The 25,468-nt window shown below is 39.7% G+C and overlaps 1 protein-coding gene across 4 annotated transcripts in view; it reads right to left on the bottom strand.

Annotated features, from left to right (window-relative positions):
• Positions 1 to 25,468, bottom strand: part of CLYBL (citramalyl-CoA lyase) — a 162,590-nt gene that overhangs the window by 66,913 nt on the left and 70,209 nt on the right. For all 4 annotated transcript variants that reach the window (XM_056496112.1, XM_056496122.1, XM_056496135.1 and 1 more), the window contains exon 2: positions 9,329 to 9,518. In XM_056496112.1, the coding sequence (XP_056352087.1) occupies positions 9,329 to 9,518 (190 nt within the window). The remainder of the gene's footprint in view (positions 1 to 9,328; positions 9,519 to 25,468) is intronic.

The following is a 25,468-nucleotide window of genomic DNA, read 5'->3' as shown; positions in this document are numbered from 1 at the left end:
TAAGAGCTTTCATGCCTCTGGAGCCTACTGCATACTGTGGAGCCAGCAGAGCCATGCAGGTTTAGATGGGAATAAACAAATGCATGAGTTCCTAATGCTCCATCCCCGTTTGTTATGGCTTTTATGACAGGGACTAGAAAAACTTGCATATTGTGTTTTATTCTGTATGTGAGTGCACATTAGATTTGTGGCTCTGGATGCCCTCCACTATCAGTGAGCCAAAGATTTTGGGTATCAGCTTGTTCCATGGAAGTGTATTCTTTTGGTGTATAAAGCACAGCTTTACAGCCTTTCACAATTTGGAGAAGAAAGTGATTCACAGAATATGTAAAAACCAGGGCTTTAGGAAATAATAATCCATCCGTTTTGTCTTCTGTTGAACAGAGATAAATTGCTCCACTCTAAGTTAAAGGGATGTCATGGCATGAGTTTGATTCATGGTGGAAATAAAAGCCTGGTGTTAGATTGTTCTATGCTTATTTTGCAACTAGCACTGTTCCTATGCCTTCAATTCAATATATGCTGGTGTATAGGAGGAAGAAGCTCAAACTCCCTAAGAGCTTAATTCTGAGTTACTAATTTAGATACAAATGTCCTTAATTCATTGTGGAATGTTATCTCAATAAGGACAGCAGAATCCATAGCACTGTCTGTATTGTGGGGTCCTGGTCATACAGTGGAAGGAAATGAGGCTTTGCATAAGTACTGGTGGTTTAGTCCCCACCACTAAATGCTAGGATCCTTTTATCTGGTCTCCAGTAGAATAATAGATGAACCCAAAGATACAGATGCTAAACATCCTATTTTTTTGGGAATCTTGGCAGCTGACACCTGCCAAGATTCCCAAGCCTAGCCATGACAACACACACCCTCACCTTCATCTGTGACTTCCACAAATATGGTTATGCTGTTTCTCCACCTGACAACAAAAATTCTTTTCTTTTACCCAGCATCTCATCACAATTCCTTATTTTGCTACCTAATAACACTATTAAACCCCAGGTGAACAGGTATTGTTTAAACAGTTTGGTAAAATAAACCCCAGATTTCCCCATAATCTTCTGAATTTCTCCGAGGTTCTTTCCACTCTTCAGTGGGACAGGTCCAGCTTTGATGGTGCCAATGCATTGGGAAAAGTACCATGCATTTCCAGTTTTCCTTCCCACCTATCTTGCCCAATTCAGACCACAGGACCACAGTACCACTGCCTGTGACCATAGAGATACATGTAGACAAGACTGCCAAAGAGGGTAAGGTCTGTCTGTGTGTCCTACCACTTTCTAGTCCATGTCCCTGTTCATGGGGGTCTGTGGGTTTCCTCATGCTTCACTTGCTACTCTGTTTTTGAAGTGTGGGCCTTGCAATGAGGAAGAATAAGCAGGGTGGACTACTGGCTATGAGCACAAGTGAAGTCTTAAGTTCAAGACTAGGTTTCAAGATTAATTGAAATAGAAACTTGGATACACAGACACATTCCAGTGCCTGCTCACTGCCAACAAAAAAAAAGCCAAGGAGATCTGGAGCAAACAGGTGTTAAGTGCTGAGTACCCCTGTGACTGAGACAGGGGCAGTACCTTTATCTTTTCCTCACCCCTGGTGTAATGCAGCCCTGACAACACAACACAACACAACACAACACAACACAACACAACACAACACAACACAACACAACACAACGCAGCACAACACAGCACAACATAACACAAAACATATAAAAAAGGCTTTGTAGGCTTTGCATACAAAAAAAGTGCACAAATTTGATTAAACAGATTGTTTTTCAGCTACCGATGTAAATTTAACGTTTTTAGAATTAGCTTGGTTTTCTGTAGTACACTTCAAACTCAACAGCTCCCTTCAAACTAAGTGATAGGGGCTCAGTGGCTGCGTAGCCAGGTCCTTCCTGCTATGAGGACAATATTGACACTTGGTCCAGAAATGTGTAGCAACACATTCTAGTCCTGCAGTTAACCTTCAGTACCCAGGTATGCTGATGTGTCTGCAGACAACACACAAAAGCCAAAGGACTGTGACTTACAAGTCTATATAAATATTAACTTTATGTTTTAAAATATTTTCCCAGGTCTATTAATGTATTCCTGTCTGAAATCCCTGTTAATACTGAGCCAAGACATTTCCCCTAAGTTTCTAGACACCGTTCTGTCAGCAGTAATAGTTATATCAGTACACGTCCAAGTCAAACTTAATTGGATACATCTGAATCAGTGGAAAAGAAATAACTGGCAATTCAAAGGCTCTGCTCGAAGAGAAACAGCCATTACTGAGCTCATTAAGAAGAAAATTGCTGAATATTGCGATCTCCTTATGAATCCTCAAATCTTTATGTAAGGAAGATGATTGGCTTGTAGAGTAAAACAATAGGAACAAAAACTTTTATTGTCACAGTCAGTACTCAGGAGTGGCAGTTCTTCCAGGACCATGGTGGGATTAATGAGGAAATGAAAACACTTTACAACTTTCATAAAAATGTATATTCATCAGAACTCTTCAAGGATCAAAAAGGCCTTGCAGAGTTTCACTGTACAGTTCAGCTCCCCGACAATAAACCAGAGAGACTTTTGGACTCCCCCATTCCTACAGAAGAAATTTCCCATGCTTCTCAGACTTTTAATAATGGCAAGCCACTGGGGAAAGCAGCATTCCCATTTTAATTTTGTGCATCTTTTGAAGAGAAGTCACCCTACTATGCGCCTGTGTACATTTAATCATTCTCTACACACTTTATCAGCAAGCCTTCTCCCTGTAGGAGGAATACAATTAGGTACAGTACTAATTTATTATAAATAAAGCAAAGACCTGGTAAAATAACCTAGTTATCAATGTTTCATGCAACTGTGCCTATGAAGTACTAGCTAACAGTCTCACTATGAGCCTAGAGAAATACCTGCAGCATTGATAAATCCTGACCAACATGGCTTTATTAAAAAAAAAAAAAAAAAAAAAAGATTATCATCATATAATACAGGAAAGCTGTTGGTTTTAATTGAAGTAACTAGAGATTTATGGAAACCAACTGGAGCTTTCTTCCACTAATATGATAAAATCCTTCAATACTATCAATAAGGAAATGCGTCTTAACAAAGAAAGCCTTGAATTTTTTTTTGTATACCATGCTGGCCCATTTTATGTATTAATCTCCACCCCTGAATTTAGTTGAAGTGTTGTTTTATATGCAAGAGCCTCTTATCATCAATGATAAGGAATAAAAAGGTCAGAAGGTCTCAGATTAAGGGGAAAATGGTAGGCAAGGATGCCCTCTCTCTGGCATGCTGTTTGTTCTGACCCCAGGATCAGATCACTAGAGGGATGGAGGAGGCATTTTCACAGGGAGAAATCTCCATAAAATCAGCATGTTTGTGGATGATCTGCTCCTAGCTAATGAACTAAGAGTCATCTCTTACATATGTGTTGTTCATAATGGAACACTTTGAAAGGTGGCCAGGCTTTAATCCTATTTTTAAAAACAGACAATTCAAAAGAATTAATTGATTTTTCCTTCTTCCATGACACAGCACAGTGAATTTTTAAGTGGCACCATGGTATTAGGTAGGAGCACATTTATGCTATGATTCTAAGAGGACATGCCTCAGATTAGTAAAATAGTCCTTCCCTATACCTCCTCTTAACACAACCAAACTTCCCCTCACTGCTGACGAAACTGGGGAGAACAGGAGAGGCTCAGGAACCACCACTTTCCCTCTCAAGGAAGGGACCTGAGGAAAGGACAGAACTGAGGCTTCCTCTTCCCCAGCTTCTCTTGCTTAAAGTGCTGGAGGAGAGAGCAACATTTTCTAAAAGAGACAGAGCGACATAGTGATGATTCACACTAAATAAAACTTGGGACCTTAAACTCTAATCAGTCTGACATAATTTTACAGTGCAGCCCTGATTATCAATATTTTTCTATTGGATGAATGAGGTCTATATAGTTCCCGAGGATCAACAATAAAATTTCCCATTTTCAAGTGTTTTATGTTAGAGGAGTGCACAGACGTTTCTCAGCCATATGTACACTCCAAGGGATTGCTTTTACACCTCTGATAGAAAAAAAAACATGAGCAGAGGGAACATGGGGCTTTGTTTTGATTCTTAATTATAACACTGGCGTTCCCCATGGAAAGAATAGGCCAAATCCTAGCACTTTCAAAATTTGCCTGAGAGAATTTTCAGAGGTCATCTTTGGCAGGAGGGACTGTGCCCTGGCTGGCCTGATGGCATACTAAAGGGAGCTGCAGAGTGCACTGTATTATCCCAGATTTTCAAAACCACCCTGCAGACCACAAACAAGATAAAGTCACAAATAGCATTGGTTTGGAGGCATCAAAATTCTCCAAAACTCTTGCCAAGGACTCAGAAAGATACATAAAGACTACAGCAGCAACCCCAACTGTTCCCCTGCTAGGCTGACCTGGCAGCTAACACCTCCTGGATGCTCTGAAGAACAGCACCTCCAGGACAGGATCCTGCTGGAAAAAATGCAGTTCTAGAAAACTCTCTTGTAAGGGTGGTAACTTTACATAACCCATGAGAACTAACTACAGAATCTCAGCTCACTATGTCCTCGGGAAATGAATGCACTGACATGGAAATCTTTCCTACTCCAACAGGAAAACTTTTCCACCTGATAATAGATCCACCTGACCTACAAGCACAGTGAATAATGCAGCTCTACAGAGGAAGGTTATAGCAGGGACTGCTGGCTTGGCTGAGAGCCCTTGAGACAGCTCAGCTCCTACACAGAGATCTTTCCATTTCATAAGAATACAATTCAGCTTGGTGGCTTATATGAATCATACAAGCATGTCAATGCAGCCATTTTTAAAACCTTTTTATTTTTTACAATCAAAATGATGGCATATTCAGACCTTTTCCTGTGAAGAGCTGAAATAGATACAGGCTATTTTTGTCTCTAAGTGCATGATGCATTTGTGACATATCAGCACTGCAATCTGTATTATTTCTAATGTTATAGTTTTAGAATTTTTATTTGAACTGTTCACTTTAAAATATCACCAAGCCCATAACTCTGAGTAATTTCTTTAAAATGTATAACACACTTGAGAAACTTCACATTTACATCAGTGGCAAAGAAATCCTATCTTTGTCTGTGAATAGTACTTAAGGGAAGGTAACTTACCTTTACTAATATTTAGTTGTTCCCACAACCAAAACTTAAATTTCTGTTGTAGAAATACCCAATGTCTTACAGAGTCAGAAACCTTGAAAGGCAGCTGACAGTCTACATCATGTGACACTATGCATCTGAACCTCTAAAAACAGCATGTGGATCCCCAACAAGGATTTGAGAACAGCATGACTTGTAGGGTATCTTCAACAAGACCTTTGTAAAAGAAATTTTCAGCAACACCAGCATATCTTCCTATCACCTTTCCTATTCTGAATTTTTGAAGACCTTCTATCACTCTGCCTGGTCCCAAAGGTGTTGCAAAAGCCCCTGTGCTACTCATACCAGGATCAGGTCTAACCCTACTTTGAGGTTTAGTACTCAGCATACTATAACAACTTTGCTTTTTAGCCAATTCTCCCCACTGGTTCTCCTCAGAAAATTCCCTGAAAAATTTTCCCCTTGTGAATGCTGTGAGGTTGTTTCTGTTTTTCTGATCTAGTCAAAATATCACCTAGAAAATAATATTGAAAAGAAGGAGAAAGAGATGAGAAGAGATGAACAGAACTTCAGACACTTGAAGTTGTGGTCAGCTCTTGAAGGTAAGAAATGCAGGCTCCTGGTAAGAAGATTAGGGTATGGATATGGGTCCCCCTCTTCTGGTGCTCTCTGTCAGTGATTAGAAAACATAATCATGAGGGTAAGGCATAGGGAAGGAAATCTTTCAAAACTTCATTGAAAATATTGCATAGAAAATAGTTAAATATTTTTATGTCATGGCCAGAGCTTCAAAAGCTGCTGCTGCAACCAAATGCAGTTTTGCAAATATTATCAGTTTCAGTAATAGGAAACTCATCTTCCTGATTTCCTTCTGAATGAGCAAGCAAATAGAGCTGCTGATATGCCAGATTATCAATTTGTCCAATTTTAACTTAATCCTAATATAAACCACACAGCATCTTGTTAAAATAGACCCATTAGATGTGGTTCAAACTTGCTGCTTGGACTTCATGCAAATGAAGATCTGTAGACAGGCAAGTTTGGCCCAAGGCACTGTGAACCTTCAGTCAGGTCCTGGTTTACCTAAAATTCAACATTTCTGCAGCAGTTTGAAGGAAGTCTATAAGTAGCATTTTAAGTAATATAAGACAAAGCAATAAATAGTCAAATTCATCAGTGCTGTTTAAGAATCATGAATAAAGGACAGACTTGTGTTGCTGTGTTTCCTAGTGGGTATTTTCCCATCAATTTGAAATGACCCATTTGCAATGGGCCACTGAACACTGTACTTCTATGCATGTTCTTGACATGTCTTTCACACAAAGTCTCCAAACACCTCATAAACATTAATAAATTAAGCTGCAAGAGCAATAATAATTTCAGCTTCACATTCACAGAACCTAAGTCTCAAACTCTTCCTGAGTATCTGTGGCAGATCTGAAAATGAAATTCAAACTTCCAATCACTTTGAATTAGGCTTCTCTACTAAATCATGCAATCAGAGAGTCTGATTCAGGTTGGAAGAGATCTCAGGAGATCACCTCAAAGCAGCACAACTACTGCTCTACAACAGGCTGATCACAGCTTCATCCAGCAAAGATTTGAATATCCTCAGGGAGGGAGGATACACCACCAATGGACAATCTGTTCCAGTCTCTGACCACCTGCATGGGCAAGATATTTTCCCCTTGTCTCCAGTCAGCATCTCCCCTTGTCAGTTTTTTCCTTGCACCACTTCTGAGCTCCTCTGAGAAGAGTCTGACTCTGCACCCATTCACCTCCCCTCAGGAAGCAAAGTGTCCATCAAGACCCAACTCAGCCATCCCATTTCCAGGATGAAGAAATTCAGCCCCTCAGCCTCTCCTCCTGAGCCAGAATCAGCCTGATGGCCCTTCATGGGCCCCTCCCCACTGGTCAGCCTCTCTCTTGTCCTGGGATCCACAGCCTGGCACAGGGACCCCACAAAGGGACTGCCAGAACCAAGTGGAGGGGAAGGGCCCCTTCCCTGGACCTGCTGGGTGCAGCTGTGCCAGCACAGCTGGGGGTGGTTGGCCACCCTTGCTGCAAGGACACACCACTGACTCTGTGCAGCTTGTGCTGCATCAGCACCCAGGGCCTTTTGGGCAGAGGTGCCTTTCTCCAGGCTCCAGGAAATCCCCCAGCCCTGACCTCTCAGTGATGGCAGACAGCAGCTTCGTGATGACACATGACAGCTCCCTCAGAGGTGTCCAGGGTGTCCTGCCTGGTCCCACAGACCAGACATTTAAATAGACCCCAACTCCATCCTCCCCTACTGGGCTGCTCCCTCCCTCCCCTGAGTTTTGCTTCCAAGCCTGAGACTGGGCAGACTCTGACAGTAAAGCCTGCAGTTTCGTGGAGCAGTACATCCATTTGACTGGTTTTCCTTCTCATTTTTACTGCTGATACACTTGTAGTAGCCATTTTTGCTGTCCTGCTTATCCCTCACCAGTTTTGATTCCAAACAAGCTCTGAACTTCCTCATTCTGCTCCTACGAGCCTGGACCACACTTTTCTGTTGTTTCTTGGTAGCTTGTCCCTACTTCTACCTCCTGTCTCCATTTTTTTTGCATTTAAGCTCTGGCAAGGGCTCATCTGTCATCTCAAGTTTCCATTACCAATTTCCCCCTTAATTTCTTTGAAATCTTATACCCAGTGGCACAACTTCACTTCAACAGAGCTAGAATTTTACCACCCTTGAGAAATTACTACTGTCAACTTTGTTGTCTTGATCATAAAATTTTGGCTTTCTGTCATTGTTTATTACAAATAAATGCTTTTGCTATAAACTATTTGATATAATTAAGCTGCACCTAAAAATACTTCCATTTGATACACATCTTGCATCATCTTACAGCAGCAGCCTCTGAAATGTGATGAAACAATACTAATTCACTGTGACAGGAGATAGAATTTAGTCTTTCAACACAGAACTTTAGCAACTGAAAAATACTTTCCAATCATCTTCAGCAGCACACAGCCAGTTCTATTTTCACTTTTTAAAATTAAATGAGGTACATGCAAACTCTGTAAAATTTTTCCTTTCCAACATACCTGTAAAGAGCTGAATGTTAAAGAGAGCACTATCCAAGAGAGTCCTTCTGGAAAGCATTAACTCACAAGAATAAGAAAATAATAAATTTTTGAAAGGACGTGAGAAAAATTTCAAGCCTGTTTTCCTAACTTTCTGGACAAGACATTTATACTCAAGCTCTAAACACTGCTTGCTGTAGTCTGAAGCATGGAGACACAGTTAGGAAGAGCAACAAATATGAAAATAATATGACAGCAAACTTACATTCCTGTTGAGAAATAGCTTTCACTAAGGAAACATTTGCACCGATTTCTTGTACACATTGTTTAAAATGGCTGACTTGGCAGTTACCTTTAAGGTCGGACTCAGTGATCTTAAAGGTCTTTTCCAACCTAAATGATTCTATTCTAATTCTTATTCAACCTAAATCTATTCTAATATGTGGAACATACAAAAATCGTTACTTCCATATATTTTTAAAAAAAATTGTTTTCAAACAAAAATGAATGCATGCTAGATCATTCTTTCTTTTTCCACAGTTCAATGTTAACAAAAACTTGGCACTTGATCCATCTACATCCATCTCCCACTCTGCTCTCCATCCATGTTCCAAACATTGCTCAGGATCTAACTTCTTCCTTGAGAAACATCTCTAACAGCATTTCCCCCAAATATTTCAGGAAATGCATCTTTCCAAACACCCCAAAGCTCAAGCCCTGTGAGCTGTTCTGCTCATAATCTGAAGATGCTTTTATTTCAATAACAAACCGCCCACCTGGTGATTCTGAACTAATGCTTCCTTTCCCACTTCTCTTCTTACAGACTGTTTCTTCCTCTTCCCTTAGAAATGTGTTGCAATAATAACAGTATCTCCCACTCTTCTGTGATGACAGCTTATGCCCAGTTCTGTATTCCTGCAAAACTCCCTCCCTGCTTACTCACACGGGATCTCTTTGAGTTCTGGGTAACCAGATTTTCCCAACGCCTTCACAAAGCCTTTTACTGTGACATTACTTTGTATATTTTAAGAGTTATCTTTGTCCTTCTGGTTGTCACTTCCCCAAGGCAAAGGCAATGTTTTCCCACAAGTTCTCTTTCGTGCTGATTATATCACACAGATAATTTTTAATTACCTTTCTGTTCAGAGCCACACCATCTTCACAGTCCAACACTGCACAATCTACATTTAGTGATGGGATTTTTCTTATCTTCTTTTCATCATCCGCAGGTACATACAGCACAGCCCGTCTGGGAACATACTTGTGTGATGATGTAAAGTGATAACTAAGCTTAGGAACACCAGCTGGCAGAGGAGAATCCACCCTGTAAAGGATATTGTTGAAATTAGACTATTGGCAGCAATGCTGTAAATAATAATTGATTATATTTTAAAAGCAAAACATTCATACCTAGATAGTGGCTGGTTTGGGGCTATTTATATATATATTTTTCCCTTTGGAAGAGCAAGGTTAGGGAGATATCAGTATTACAGTTAATTACAATATAAAACTCCAAAACCATTGTGTTCAATAGAAGTTGCAAACTTAATCATAATTAAAGACCTGCCAGGGCTGAGGTTTATCCACGCAGCCTTGATTACACTGGGTGCTATGGCAAGTATGAAATACAGGAAGGTGGTGGTTGTTTTTTTCCCTGTCATAGGATTCCTCTGTAGGATGCAGACAGTGCTGGGAATGGATCAGGGCTGCTCTGGGAAGGAGGCTGCTATCTGCCACATTTCCTCCAGGAGCTGAATGCCATGCTGTGAATGAAGCAGGGGTGCTGGTTAAAACAAACACAGGTTTGCGAAGTTCATTTTGCGACCGTAGCATTATATCAACAAATGTATTTGCATACAAATTTTAAATAAACAAGATGGATGGAGGGGGAAATGAAGAAAACAAAATGAAAACCCCATGTAGTGCAGAACCTCACTACTCTCTTCAGACCTTCAGACCCACAGCACAGACTTCCATTGACAGAGTTCATAAATCCACCAGCATCAGCAGCAGGTTTTTGGCTGTGCTGTCCTTTAAAATTTGTAAATGCATTGTGCACCACACTTCAGTGCAGGTGCAAGTGCCACATGGCTTGAGAGGATAACATCCCTGTGGCCTGTAGGTGTGAGGTCTGGGGTGGTCTCCACACGTGCTGACATTCCTGGTGAGGGTCCAGCTAACCAGGCAGGAGCTGGGTTAGTGCACTTGGAGGCTGTGGGACTGCCAGAAGAGGCTGCTCTTGAGTGCCGTGGGGAGCTTGCTTTGCTCCATAATTACAAGAGAAATAAATTATAGAGGGTGCCACTGTGTTTCTTGGCCTTCCAAAAAAAACCCCTTGCCTGCTCCTGTTCCTCCCCACTGCATGCTGTACCCCCCAGGCATATTCTGCTGCATCAGAGATGAGGACAAAATAATACAATTTACCTTCATACTAAGCACAAGGCATTTACACCACAAAATAATCCTACCATATAACACCATTATGCACTATCATGTATATTATTCAGCACTTTGAATAATGCAAAGCTTTCCTAGCACCATGCTGAACATGTCATTATCACATCATGTCAGGGACCCACGCATTTTCCTATGCCCCTCTTAATATTGCTTCCTAAGTTGCTAGACTTGGATGACACATGGCTACACACATGTGGGTTTTCTTCAAAGCAAACATGACTAACGCTCTCAAGTACTTGGAAATGAGTTCAGTCAATCTAAATCAAAGCCAGTGTGGTATGTCACTGACAGACCACTGTAATATTCACCTTTCTAAAGCTCAATCTGCTGAAGAACCTTCTCTTCCCCTAAAATGTGCACCCTAAAAGCTGAATATAAGACTTGGGTTAAAAATATGAAGGAAGTCTTCATCACATTTTACCTCAGTAAACTAAATTGAAAAGGAAAACTATTCCATTATCTCATCTACTGCATCTCTGCATATCCTGGGTGGATCCACATTAAGAGCCTACAAAAACCACTACCAGGCTCTTCTTTGCAACATGCCTGGTAAAGCTTAATTCAATTTAAGAAATAGGTCAGCTTGGCAGTTAAATAAAAATTCTTTAATTAAAAGTGCCAGTGTTACCCTTGTTAATAACAGCAACAGCTTCAAGACTCAGGTGGTGGAGGTCATATCAACACCTGGAGACACACAGCTGAGATTCACTGAGCCCCTCCAAAGCCCCTCTTTGCCTCTCTCTCACAAACTACTTCACGTTCCCTGCTTCAGGTTGAAGTGGGGATGGTAACAGAACTTGTGGCAACTAAAGTGGCTGCTAGACAAATCCACTTATCTAATTTTCTTGCAGTAGTACACTTTGGGAGAGCAAGGACGAGGTGGAAGAGTGGTTTATCTCAAATGGAAGGAGGAGGATCTTTTATTCAGTGTGACACCGAGGTCAGTAAAGAAGTCTGCAGTCCTTCCCCAAACATATATGAGGGAACAAAAGTGATTAGTTTCTATTCTCTTCCTCTGATGGCTTCAGCCTTGTGGTTCCCAAGGGCACAAAGGAGTCAAAGAGCTCAGCCCATTAATAGTTAACTCCAGCCTAGAGCCAAGCAGCCCCTGAAGCACCCTTAATGAGTGCCTCTCACCAACCCTCCAGCCCGACAGAAACCTGATAGACGCGGCTAACACCATAATCTCAGAGCATGCTGAGATGAGATGTATCTTCTGTCACACACGTTTCTCAGGATTTCTTCTGGGCTGCCATCAAACCAAGAGCTGTTTGCCCAGCCGTTTTCCCTCTCACTGCTGCAAGCCCATGAAGGCAGCCCTGCTCTGCATACCACCCACAAAGCTGTGTACTGCTGGGTAGGTGAAATCACCATTACCTGCAGACCAGGTTTAGTCAGGTGTCACCATCCAGGTCTGTGAGCTTTTGTTTAGATGGAGGAACAGTACAGCTTCCTCAGCAGACCACCTGACTCCAAACAAGTGACAGACTTAATCCATTAACATCCATCACTTAATAGGCTTTATGCTGGAAATGCTACTGCCTGGTGACTAGTGGGATCTCCTCCTCAGCTAAACAACCTTGTAGCCACATGGCCTCAAACAACAGGTTTCTCCAGACACAAATTATAATAAAAAATATACTATTGATGTGTCAAATTATTAGTTTTATGGGATACCTTAGCAAGCTGAAGAAGAAATAATTTTTTTCAAAAGGTATGGTCAGGAAAAAATATATACAGCAGGAGCTGGTGTCAGTGGAGCAACACAGAATCCTTCTCCTTTCAAAAAAAGAGCTCTAGAAATATCCATATAAAATAAGAGTTTTCAGCAGGTATCTTTAGGTATGACTGCAGTAAATGGTATCATATGCTAATTCTTTGACATATATTCTTTAATCATCACTATGCATTTTCCTTGCAAAGTCATATTTTATGTTCTACAATAAAAAAGCGGAGGAAGACATGGATTAATTAATAGATCTGTTTGTCTATAGACTTATTTTAAACAGTGGCAAGGCTTGGGGTGCTCTGTATATGAGCAGTTAGCTAGTCTGGTAGGAAACATACTCCTGATTATCTTGACTTCTGTTATTTTGATAGAATAAAAAAATCCCCAGCAGTTGCTTTTTTAGGACAAAAAACCCACACAGCACTGCAGTCTCAATTATACTGTTAACCCTGTGCCATAAAGAGGAGGAAAATCTTACATATGTTTCCTGGCTCCAAGTATTTTAATGATTCAAACTAAGCTTGACTATGCTTTAAACTAAACACATGGACAAAAGCCAAGTGAATTTGCTAAGACAATGTTTCTTCCTTTAAGCACTGTAAGTTAAAACAAGGACTAGGCTATTGGGTAATGCTCATTAAATTGTTTTACAGCAGCATATTTTCATTCATAGCATCTGGCAGCATGCTGAGTGCTCTTGGGTCTTGGAAATAAAACTAAATTTCTTCAGCAAACATAACACTCTACTAAAGTCTTCATCAAATATGTAAAAGTAGCTGGCAAGTTGAAGTTACTCATGGTCCTCTGAGAACCATTTCACCCAAGAGTGAATAGTTCATCCCCAGGAAGGAGAAAAAAAACCTATTTGACTACAAGGAGACACTGCAGTTTGCAATGGCAGCCATACAGCATGACTGCGAACAGTGAAATTACCCCAAATTATGCAAATTTCCCTGCTGTAAGCTTCATTTTCACATTCCAGCATTGCTCATACTCATACTTAACTGCACACACCTGTGCAGTCACACTGGAGCCAATAACATACAGCTCAAAAGGTAAAGTACTCGCACAAGTGATTTCCAGCACTTTAACCTGTGCCTCTGTTCTGTGTTTATTTGCTAAATCAAATCACCCCTGGAAGATCTGCCAAACACATAGAAAAATATTCATTGCTCAATAGGCCAAATCTTCCTTCTGCAATCTTTGACATAGTGTTGGCAAAATGCAAAGAGTGTTTTTAGACATTTCACTAAAACTATTAAAAAATCGGAATAATTTCCACAACATGTATTTTTGACCTCTGTGCATGTAACTGCACACCATGATATCTGTGGAGCTATGGAAGGAGGACAGAAGTGATCCAAGACCCACAGCACCCCCTGAACAAGACCCAGCTAAAACCTCCTACAAATTATTTCTGCAATATGTGCAAAAAACCTCACTATGGAGAAAACATAATGGTTTTCCTGTGTTGAATTTACCAGGGAGTAGCACACCACCGCACACAAATAATCTGCCAAAAACAAAGGAAACTTATACGGAATTACAAAGCCCGGCAATTTGCATAGTAATTCTTTCTAATTAAGAAAAGAAGATACAAGTTGTTTGTTATAAACATCAGCAGGCCCTGTGCAAATACGAAGGGCTCGCAGCCGCGCTGAGTATTTGTCGAATCAAAGCGACTCGCTGGAGAGTTTTATTGGTACAGCTGCGGCGCATGCATTTTATCACACATGCTAATAATCCTGGTTATGGCACTAACATTTTAATCATTTGTTCTCTGGGCTTGTTTCTCAAACAATTAGCACTAATGAATGGCCAAAATACCTCGGATCATATATGTCTAATTGCAGTCAAGAGCGGTTATTGTCCGCATGTACATTTCAATTCACCTCTGGGGATAATGTTTGTTAATTGTATTTCTTTATATAGCAAGTGAAAAAAGGCTGTTCACTCAAAAAGGGACTAAGTGTTCTCTTCTTTCCCTTTGTTCCCACAAGAAGCTAAAGTCACTTCAAGAGGCACTTAATCCCATCATCCATGGTTACAATTGCCTTACAGCATCAATCAAAAAGAATCTGAAGTAAAATGATGCAGCTATATTGTGTAATTAAAAGCAATTCAGGTAGTTATTACTTGGGGCATTTTCCAGGTCCAAATACTTAAAATGGCACTGCGGGGATTCTAAATACTGTAGTGTTTTAAATTTGGTGAACTACAATATCTCACAGAGAAAGGGAAGGAATATGCAAAAAAAAAAAAAAAATCTCCTAGTGTGTATTGTAAAGTGAAAGAAAAGAGGAGGAACAGCTAACGTTTGAAGTGACAAAATCTACAAGTCTCCATATAAAAGGGAAATAAAAATATCAAGAAGAGAGAAAAGGGGAGGAAAAAGAAAAGGACAGCAGTTTTCAAGGAAAAGAAATTCCTTGCAATTGTTTAAAAGTTAACATGTGAAAAAATGCTAACATTTCCTCGAATGGAAAACAAAAGCTCATGTCACAAGCTTTACCATCAGAATACAGGTCCCCAAAATCTTAGTGCTCTCCTAATGGAAATAAATCCTGGTAAAGCAAGCAGCTCTTCTTTAGGGGAAAAAAAAAAAAAAAGGAAAAAAACCAAAAACACTTAGGTTAAAAGTGAAGAGCTATGACATTTACTTTTGAATAAAATGTAAGGGAAGGAACTTTACGTAACAACTGCCACTAACCCTGATCCAATTATGCTGAAACTAAAACTGGGGGGTTATCAACATACCAAACACTCAGCTTTACATTTTGATTTCTTCCTTTGTTCCAGACTCAGTACGGTCATTTCCCTGACCCTCAAAAAACTAATTAAGAAACCCCCCAAACCTAAGCCCTTGCCAGGGCAGGCAGAAGCCACCAGCTCTCATGGTTTGAGATCTCTTGACAAGCAATTTTCTTTACCGGGAGAGGCTTTGTCTAATTTTAAACTTCCCACCATAAGGCTGATACTATCTTGCATAGATGTAACGTGAAGATTAATTCTCCTGAAGCTGATGGAAGACATGAAGGTATAAAATTGGCCCCCCAAAAGTCTGAAGAAGGTGAAAGAATAAACCCTAGTACTTCCACAGCATCCCGGGGGGAGACAGGCAGTCTGCACCCAGCTGCGGGGACAGAGTGGTGACTTGAAGAAGCGCTCACAAAAACTCAGCGAATTAAGAAATTTAACCCCCGTAACAACCAGCTTTGGATATCAAAAGGGACAGATTGGAGGGGGTTGCTCCTGAGAGCGCTTGCCTGCTGGAAAAACTGTAGCAGGGAGAAATGAAAAGGGGGCTTCCAAGTGACCTTTCACAAGCACTCACTCCAACTGATCAGGACACGTTGCATTATAGCCAAAAAACAGAGAGCTGAACCAAATGGGGAAGGAGAGCCTCACTGATAAAAAAAAATAAAAAAAACCATGGTACAGAGAAATGTGAGTAGAAATGAAAGCTAAACACCAAATTCAAAGTTGCTGGAAAGTAATTTTAGGAGAAGTATATGTCTTTGCCTGCTATTTATAATTTTTTCCTATCTCCAGTAAACCAATGTAAATTATATAACTGGGCATCAGAGAAAAGATTGAATACAAACCGGGAACTTACTGGGAAAGGCTTAAAATTATGGACCCCTAAGCCATAAAATGATAAAAGGCTATCATAGGTTAAATAGTTAACCAAACTTTCTCCTCCCACCAGCACTAAATGTAAAAAAAAAAAAAAAAAAAAAAGACCTTTTATTTACCCCACCATGTTCTTTCAACTACATTTGACCCTGTTGTTTTGGTTCACTCTGAGCTCCATCATGCCTTAAATTGCTTTGACTGAAGATCAGGCATTTTTTTCTTCTCAATTCAAAATGGCCAAATTAGACAGTGAAGATAAAAATAAAGGACCACTGGCTTCTCATATTACTAATGTCTCCTGTTTTCAGGGCAGCAAAAATAGTCTGTTTATGAGGAAGAGGAGAGTGCTATGGTTCTTTGACTTAAGAAGTGAATTTCAAAAGAGATTTAAATAATGGCTCAGGGTGACAAGGGCTGCTGCTTCCTACTAATGGCAACAGGCTGCTCCTCTCGGGCAGCCTGTGTGTATGTGTGTGTGTGTGTGTGTGTGTGTGTGTGTGTGTGTGTGTTTGCTATCATCCAAGGTTAATTGGTGTCCTGTCTTGGGGAGTTTTAGCATATGTGACATACAGTTGAGGCTCTGCTCTCTTCCTTACAATGTGGATAATGCTGAATAACTCGCCATGCCCATAAAGTATTCTCGAGCTGAGCTATACCTCACTTTGCTTTTACCATTGATAAAGTATCTGGCTTCTTGGGATGCTTTCTGCTGCTTAGTCAGACCCACAGCACTCCAGGGCAATGGAAAAGCACTCTGTCTGTCTGTATACATTCACTTTGCCACTTTCACCCAAGGAACATGTAGTTAAGATAACAATTACTTTCCCTCTCTTCCTAAATATAAAAATATAAATAGAAACACTAAGTATGGACAGTTTTTGTTTTAGGAAAATTTTAAGTGCTTTCATTTATTTAACTAATTCTGTTTCTAAGTTGCATTTTTAAAATCTACGCCACTGTAAGGAGATTTTGCAAAATTTTATTTAGCTGTATGTTTTCTTGAGGGAAACTCTTGTATGACTTCTTTTTAAATAGAATTGCAACTAGCAGCTGCAACAGAAATTTGCAACGTGTTTTAAAAACCAAAACCAGCCCACAATAAAGATGAAGATCCAATACCAATATCAAGAGATTTAGAAAAAACTATGCATAAATTAGCCTTTTTTAAGGTGTGCATTGAGAAGCAAGAAGATATTGCTTTGAATGCATGACAATGTATGATTTGTTTTGATTTGCTTTTGGGTTTTGTTTACAAACAAATATGCACCAAGTGTTACCAGAGCTGTGTGGCACAAAGGAAAAAGCATGCCTTTGGAGGTTGAGAATCTTCCAATTCAGGGGGAGGACTGGGCATGCATAACAACCTGTCCTGGAAGATCTCAGTCCAAAATCTGTCTCAGGAAGTGAATATATATAACCCACAAATCTGAAATGGTTGCACTTTTATACAGTCAGACACATCCTGGTGGCCTCTGCAGAAAAGCTAAACTTTGAAGAGATTCTTTACATCACTGCAAAACCACTCTTGGCTCTTCCAGTTCTCCCCTCCATCTTACCATCAGGTACTTACTTCCCTTGCTCCTCATTCTGCCCCAGCCTTTTCTCACACTGACTTTGCTCCCACCCATCTCGGTGTACACACACAAAAATTGGTAACTGTGTTTGGGCAGATTTTCTTTTCTTCCTGAAGATGTTTTCCCCTCTTTTCTTCCCCACTGCCCTCCATTGCCTCCGCGTCGGTTCCCACACCAGGACACCAGGAGCATCCCCAGCTCCTGCAGCCCCTGTCACTGGTCCAGCTGTGTGCGCCTTGGCTAAATGCTACAAGGTCAAGATCGAGACCAGGATTCAAAAATTCCACGCTAATTACTGTGATTAAAGTCCGGCTCCCAAACTCATCCAAAGACTCCTGAGCACTTTAGGAGCAGGCTGCTAATGAGTTATATACAAAATAAGAAACAGGCACTTGATAAAGTCAGAATCAATAAAGTGCCATTCCTGCCTGTTAAAATGATCTTGCCATCCATGACAGTCACTATGTTCACCAGAGCCTGTGCAGGTTAGATATCCATGTCTGCATGGCGTGAGAGAAAAGAAAAAGAGCACAGTCCTTGAAATCACTTCTGATTTACATCTGAGTTCAAATAAAATTACACTAAAGTTGTGACTGACAATATTTGGCAAAAGGAAATTAATGAAGTGTCAATGTACTAGTGCTGCAGAAGTCAGAAGAAAGAAGGAATTTGTCATCCGCTTTGGGTCTTTCAGAATTTCTAATTTTTTATTACAAACTGTTGTCTTCATAGTTTTGGTTGTGGTGGGGATATTTTACAAACTGAAGATCCCTTCACACTTCTAAGAATTTTTCACTGGTAGACTATATTTTATCTCGATTTACAATTTACATCAGTCTATGTCTAGTCAAACCACAAACATTTCGATGATTCCTGTACTTAGAAACATAGGTAAATTATAATACTAGATAAAGCACAGGCATTATGACCATATACAAAAAAGAAAACAATATTGCAGTCTTCTCTGTATTTTGAAAATGCTCCTGTATACCCACTTGTGTCTAGCCCAGAGAAATCAAAAGGACTAGTAAAAAACTTACAGTTAACCATGTGCTTAAGTGGCTCCAGGACTGGGGATTAATTTTGAATTATGAAACTGTTCCATCTCCATGTGTTCTTAGGCTATACATGGGTCAATCTGCTTTATTTTCAGGTTTTCGTACAGACACTTGTGCAAAATTGAGACTTAGATGCAGTCCAAGTGGTGAATATCTTTTAAACAATATAAAGATGCTCAATTTCAGCTGGAGAAAAAAAAAACCTGCATGATATTTTCAGAATGAGATTAAAAGTAAAAATATTAGTTATGTTTAGCTAAACATTATTCTGTAGAATTATTTTATTAGGCAGAGGAATTATTAAATGGAAGAATTATTTTTTTTTTAAACTGGACTTATTCAGAATGTTTTGTGTGCCAAATAACTGAGCAGTGAAGAACAATTTAGCAAGCAATTAGTAAATATTCAACCGCTGAAGAACAGAACTATAAAACTACAATGCACTGCAATTACATCAAAAAAGAGAAAATGTTGTAATTACATCAAAGCTGATGCAATATGACAGAAAAAAAGAACGAATACACAATGCTGTTAGTTCAACAGCAATTGTGGCCACACTAATTGAAAACCAACTGCCCTCTGGTTTTGAATACAAGCCTGGTGGAAATTTAAAAATATTTCCTAAATGGAAGATAAAGAAGAATGCTTACAAATCCTGCAGTGCTCCAGGCAACACTTAACTTTGGAAATGTCTACAGGCAGAAATACTACCCTGCAATATGGCTCAGGATGGCACAAACAAGCATCTGTGTTTATTTTTTAACTAGTGGATTTATAAGAGCAATGAAATCCCTACATAAGCATTTTATATTGACCTGATATGGACTTACTGTTTTAACCAGCTTTTTAACTAACTCCACAAGTTAATAAAGGCAACTACATGAATCCTTACTGCCTACACATTAAGATAAGAAAAACATTCATTAAGCAATATCCAGACTGTTTTAATTAGAGGAATATCACTCTTATTTGTAGTATAATGTTCGTTAAGTACAGTATAACATTTTCTTAAAATGCCCCAGAGGCAGTTAAACTCTTGATTAGCTATTAAAAAAAAAAAAAAAAAATTCCCTTAACTTCAATCGCAGGAGTTAATGCCTACTGCAATGAAATTCCAGCACTTATAATCATGCAAAAATGTCATATGCAAATCTTATTAACCATGAAAACATTATATAAGATCAAATGAATCTTCTGTGCTGTTAGCACTACTCAATGTTAGCAAAATGTCGGAATCTTTCTATGATGATTGTGGTAGTAACAATAATAAGCCCAGCCCTATTTCCTTTGAAAATGTCAAATGAATGAAAATCAGCTCTTATTTTATTAAGTTCAAAATATAGCAAGGAATGCCCAAAAATTCTGACTTCTATATTTTCATGCCTTTAACTACATCTCTGTTCTATTATGCAATGTTAAAACATACCAAACTAGTAGCAGTGGGTGCATTAAACAATATTATAAAGACAGAACCTTCATGATCTCCAGTAAATAAACACTTTATTTAAGTGCTTTGTTATCCAATATTGAAACTTCCTTTTTTCCCTTGCCTTTTCCAGTACATTACAAAATGATTACTGTTATTGTACAGAGGACAATGAAACATCTACATTTTCTTCAGTATTTATACTGCATCTCCCCTTATTCCTTACATATCTTGAAAAAATAGCTGTTCATTTTTTATTTGCTAACACCACCAAGAATTTAAAAAATCATGAGCAACACAATGCATTAAAAATAGCAATATTTTAAAAATGCATATTGAAACATTGTTTTCTGGTTCTGGGTCCCTGCCTTTGTATTTTCAAGCTTTTTCAAAGACAAAAATTTTCTTGAAAAGTAAAAAAAAAAGTTAAAGGTGAGATTTCAGGAATCCAGGATTAAAGGAAATAACAAATATGGTGACATTAATGATAAACAGGTGACAGTTGTCAGCTAATTTGGATCTTTTACGTAAGCAGCTGAAGGATAATTCTATTATATGGGAACAGGCATGCCAAACCCTAAGTAAGCAATGGCCCTCCAAAATCATCTCCTTAGTAAGGTCAGCAAACTAAAAATTGCAATTTTAGCACCCACCAGTCTCTTCAAGCTCAGCACCTCTCTATCCACAGAGTTCCCCACAGCGACTGACCTGTATTTGCTACCCTGAAAGGGACAAATCCCTCACTCTGCTGAGCTGGTGGGTCAGGTCCTGCCACCCCCATGGGTGCATATTTGGGGGGTGTGGCCAAAGCCCTGGGTGCACCTTTCAAGGGCAGGCTCAGCCATAATCCTCCTCCTGACTCAGGCAGCTCCTGATGTCCCTTGAGGAGGTGAGCATGCCTGGGGGACATGAACCCCACCCAAGGCTGTCCACAGCAGGAAACCAATTTCAAGGAACATATCAGTCATATCACTACAGCCTGTCCTACCAGGCATAACCTTTGCTGTGTAGGCAATCTCAGAGATCATAAAGGTGCTCAACCTACCAGGCAGATAATATGAATGTGTGATGGAGGATAAACACTGGCCAAGGAATACAATTTAAATCAGAAGATTACTATAGCTTTATTTTCAGCCCTATTCCTAAGCTACTTTTATAATTTAATTCTATAAACATTTTCACAGAACTCTTCAGATTAGCTTTCCCACATCCCAAGAAACACAGAAACCTGTCCTAAAATCGTGGCTCCCAGGTCCCTGTTTCAGATCCTCCACTTAGAAAGTCCCATCCCATTCGATGGTCAGTTCGCCACCAACATAGACACTTTAAAAAATCATCCAGACTGAAAGTCAGATGGAGGGAAAATCAACTTATCTGGAAATCAGTATTATTTTATTTTTATTTAAAAAAAAAAAAGAAAGGAAAAAAGGTCAAATTATCAGATAGCAGCTTTTTTTGTGGGTACCTGAGGGGACTGTGCAAGTGCAAGTGCATGCCCAAGCACTCTTATTTTATTACAAGCTCTGTGGAAGTTTCTTATCTGCATTTCCCAGGCGAGATTACTTGTGTGGTTATGGTTGCTATAACATATATTTACCATGGCCAGTGAACACATGAAGAGGCCCACTGCCACTGAGGCAAAGCTGAAGAATCAAAGCTGCTCCCCTCACCAAGGCCTTGTTTCACAGGATGTCCCTTTTCTCCCAAACATCACAGTTCTGCTAAATGTGGATTTCCTATCTCACTGCATTGCAACACACATCTTCATCACTGGTTCCCCTCTCTTAAAACTAAATTTTAGAAAACAGCCTTGTCCTTAATGGTTGCCTAGAGGGGAGGAAAGAGTTGGACATTAGAGAGAAGTTGGCAGAGAAGGAAGGGAAAAAAAAGACAGAAGAAGAGGTCACCAAGCACACAGCTTGCTTGGGAGACCCATGAAGAAGAAATTCTTCCAACTGCCTTAGTTTAAGAGTGAGAGTTTTCCCCCTCTAAATTCTTGACACAGGCTGTTCAATATTTATTTAAAAATAAGTGAAGAGGAAAAATCCACTGCCTCCCTTGCAATCTGCACATATAAAGAAAATGGCTTTTAGCTCATAATGATGGCACATTGTAGATAAGCAAAAGTCCTGGATTACATGAAAATAAAATCTATAAGGAGAAATAGGATTAAGTCTACTTCCACATAACAGCTTTTATGACATTTAAATGAGCAGCTGTGTTTCTTTAAGTAAGTGTTATAGCATTCCACATCTGTATAAAATCTGAACGACAGACAGACTCTCTCAACTCACTGATATATAACCTTGTGAGAGAAAACAAAAATCCCTGTGAAAATGCATAAAAGCATTGCTTGGCTTTCCTTTAAGTCTTCTTTAACAACCTGTGTCATGAATACAGGTTTAGGCTTAAGGAAATAAGACAGTTGGATGACATATGTCTTTTGTCCTATACTGGATAAAGAGAAAAATTATTCCATTAATTAATCAGCCAACTTTTTTCTTTGGGTAACATTTTAGATATACTTCAGTGCAAAGGCCTTGAGATACATTTAATTCTGCAGTGCATTCCAGTAATCTGTAAGAATATTAAGAAACAGTACCTCCCAAAGCTGATATTATATATAAGGAATTTGGATGTTTTGAACCAGTTTTAGTCTCACTTGGTGCCTTGTTTACCATCATCTGTTTCCTTGCTGATAGGAAGAATGTCATGGATGTTTCAATTTTTATCTTCTTCCTGAGTAACAGTTTAGTTGAGCTGATGTCTCAGTAATGGCAAAATTTGTTGAAAGAGACTAACATCAGATGCGGTGAAAAAAAAATTGTGGCTTATCCATTCTCTTCTCTAGAACACAACCAGCAGGCAAAGCCTTCTTCCTTTTCTGTGTCATTTGTGTTGAAAGGAGAACATGAAAAACAATGACCTCACTAGTTCTGTGTGCAAGTAATAGCAGGAAGTGAGGGTCCAAGCAGACACTAAAATAAGCCCAGCCTTAAAGGTAAGGTTTTCTTTTGGCCTGCAGCCACAACAGTCAGAGGTGAACACTTATATGTGTGTGTGCTTACGTTTATATATTTATGTGCCTGTATATAACTATCCACATTCACAATCTATTTATGCATTTATGCACATATAAATGTACATATATAAATGTGCATATATGTACACATGTATGTATATAAGAAGATCCAACATGGCATAGTACAATGGAAGCACTGATCAGTGGAAAGTAGCAAAAAGGATTGACTTCCATAAATCCAATAATAAAACTGTTTCCCCCCCAATTTTTAGTCTTAAACATTCCTCATACTTTGCTGGAGTAAACTACCTGTTCCTGCATCTCCAGCAAAGGCATTAGAGTGGGAATTCTCCAGTGGAATACAAAGTCGCCCCAGGACCTCATATAGACTGAAGGCTGTTCCACCATTACTTATCGATGATGCTGCCTTGGTTTTGTGAGGCTTGAGGTCTTTGCATCACACAGTTTGCATCCACACACTGTGGGCATCCTGTATATCTTGCAAGTTCAGGTGTTTTCTTTTTACAGCTGCTGTAGACTGAAGCCATGTCTCAGTGAGCCAAAGCAGTGCTGCCCCTCACATTACTGTCTTTGACAAATCCCTGCCAGAATAAACAACCACGTGTTTTTTCCACAAGTGACACTCCTTCTTTCCACTTCATCTCTTGGAGCTCAACATTTTTAGCTCTGAAAAAGTGAGCACTCTCATATCCTCTTTTCCTTGACCCTGCTCATACTACTTTGGAGGTGAAGGAGGGAATTTAGGGGCTGTTTCACCAGTTCTCTACCCGTATATGTTAACAGGGGACAAGAAAGCCTAATGGCTAAAACAGGCATTTACAGCAGTACCTAGAGATATTAAACTGAACCACAAAAGTGGGAGGTTGGGAGAATAGATAATAATTCTTTCCTTTTTCCCCTTTGAGAAGCAACAGGATAAGGTGGGGCAGCATACTCTTGCCTTAAGTATCTTAAGGGTCTTTTCCAATCTATATTATGTTCTCCTTCCCTAAGGGCCCAGTCTGGGTTGTGAAAACTGCAACTGAGGCCTTAGAAAAACAGGTTCTGCTCCTGTCCTAAGCAGATATAATGTAAATTGTTTTCCCACCATGACAACAGTCATACATGCTAACTTGAGCATTTTGAAGGTATTGTTAGATTTTGATCCACAAGAAGGATATTACAACTATTAATAAGTACATTTATTCATGCCTCTGTGGCTTACATTGGTTTGAAAAATAAATAACCAGTAGTTAAGTTGCAGGTGGTTGTAATTATATTAATCTTCAATATTCTGTTTCATTATTTTCTAACCTCTGCAAACATGTTCCTGTTATGAAGACAACAAACAGAAGACAAATTCTAGACCAGGATAGATTGAATTATGAAGAAGTGAAGATAAAAGAGGCTGGAGAGACAAATAAGGTTTCAGGTGGCTGCAGTATATTTATTACCCTGTTATTTTAGCAGACATTCACATCTTGATACACTTTTATTACTCTCTACACCTTTTCAATTGCTTGGAAACAGAAATCAACTAACCAATGTTTAACCTACCACAAGGAATATTAGAGTGGCTTTGAAAACAGGGAAGATGGAGAATTTTGTAAGACTGTTCATGTTTGAGGGTCAGTAAGGAAGAAACCTAAAAACTGTCCACAGGAGGAAGAGAATGAAAAGGTAATTGTAAGCTGCAAGAAGCCAGGTCTGGCAGAGTAATGAAGCAAAGAAAGCCCAGGACCTGGGCAGCACAGACACGAAAAACTGAAGCTGAGGACATGCAACAGGCAGCTCTAGAGGTGAGTCAAAGCAAGAGAGGCAGTCCTGAACAGCCAGCACATTGCAAGGCAGGATGGTCCAATTGGCCAGGAGAGGGGTAACAAATGCATAGGGTCTTGGTGAGATGGCCCTCAGGCACCACAAGGGCAGATGGGTTTTGGCTTTGTGCAAATGGCAAGGCAGACTCTGCCAGGATATGTCCCCAACCGAGCCACCACAGAAGACAAGGAAGGACTGTGGGAGAGAAGAACAAGGAAAGGAGGTGAGACCATGGAAAAGAAACCACACCATCAACCACGGATGCAAATAGGATACAGAGAAGGCATTCACTTAGAAAGTCTGAAGAAAACAAGGTCAAAGGCAAGATTAAAAGGACAAGATGAAGATATAACTTAAAAAAAAAAAAAGGAAGAAAAAGGGAGAGGACAAGTTCAGTGGAGATTTTGGTGAGGGAAGAATCAGTGAAGTTTCTTGATGCAGCATCAGAGACAGAGAAGATGTATTGACTCAGGGCAGCCAACTGTATCACTTAAGGAAAACAGGGGTAGAGTGGCATAAGTCTTTGAAGAACAAAGCAGTGAAAAGAGGAGTCA

Source organism: Oenanthe melanoleuca, chromosome 1 (genome assembly GCF_029582105.1).
Source record: "Oenanthe melanoleuca isolate GR-GAL-2019-014 chromosome 1, OMel1.0, whole genome shotgun sequence".
Taxonomy (NCBI): Eukaryota; Metazoa; Chordata; class Aves; order Passeriformes; family Muscicapidae; genus Oenanthe; species Oenanthe melanoleuca.
This window is presented reverse-complemented; position numbering and strand designations above follow the sequence as displayed.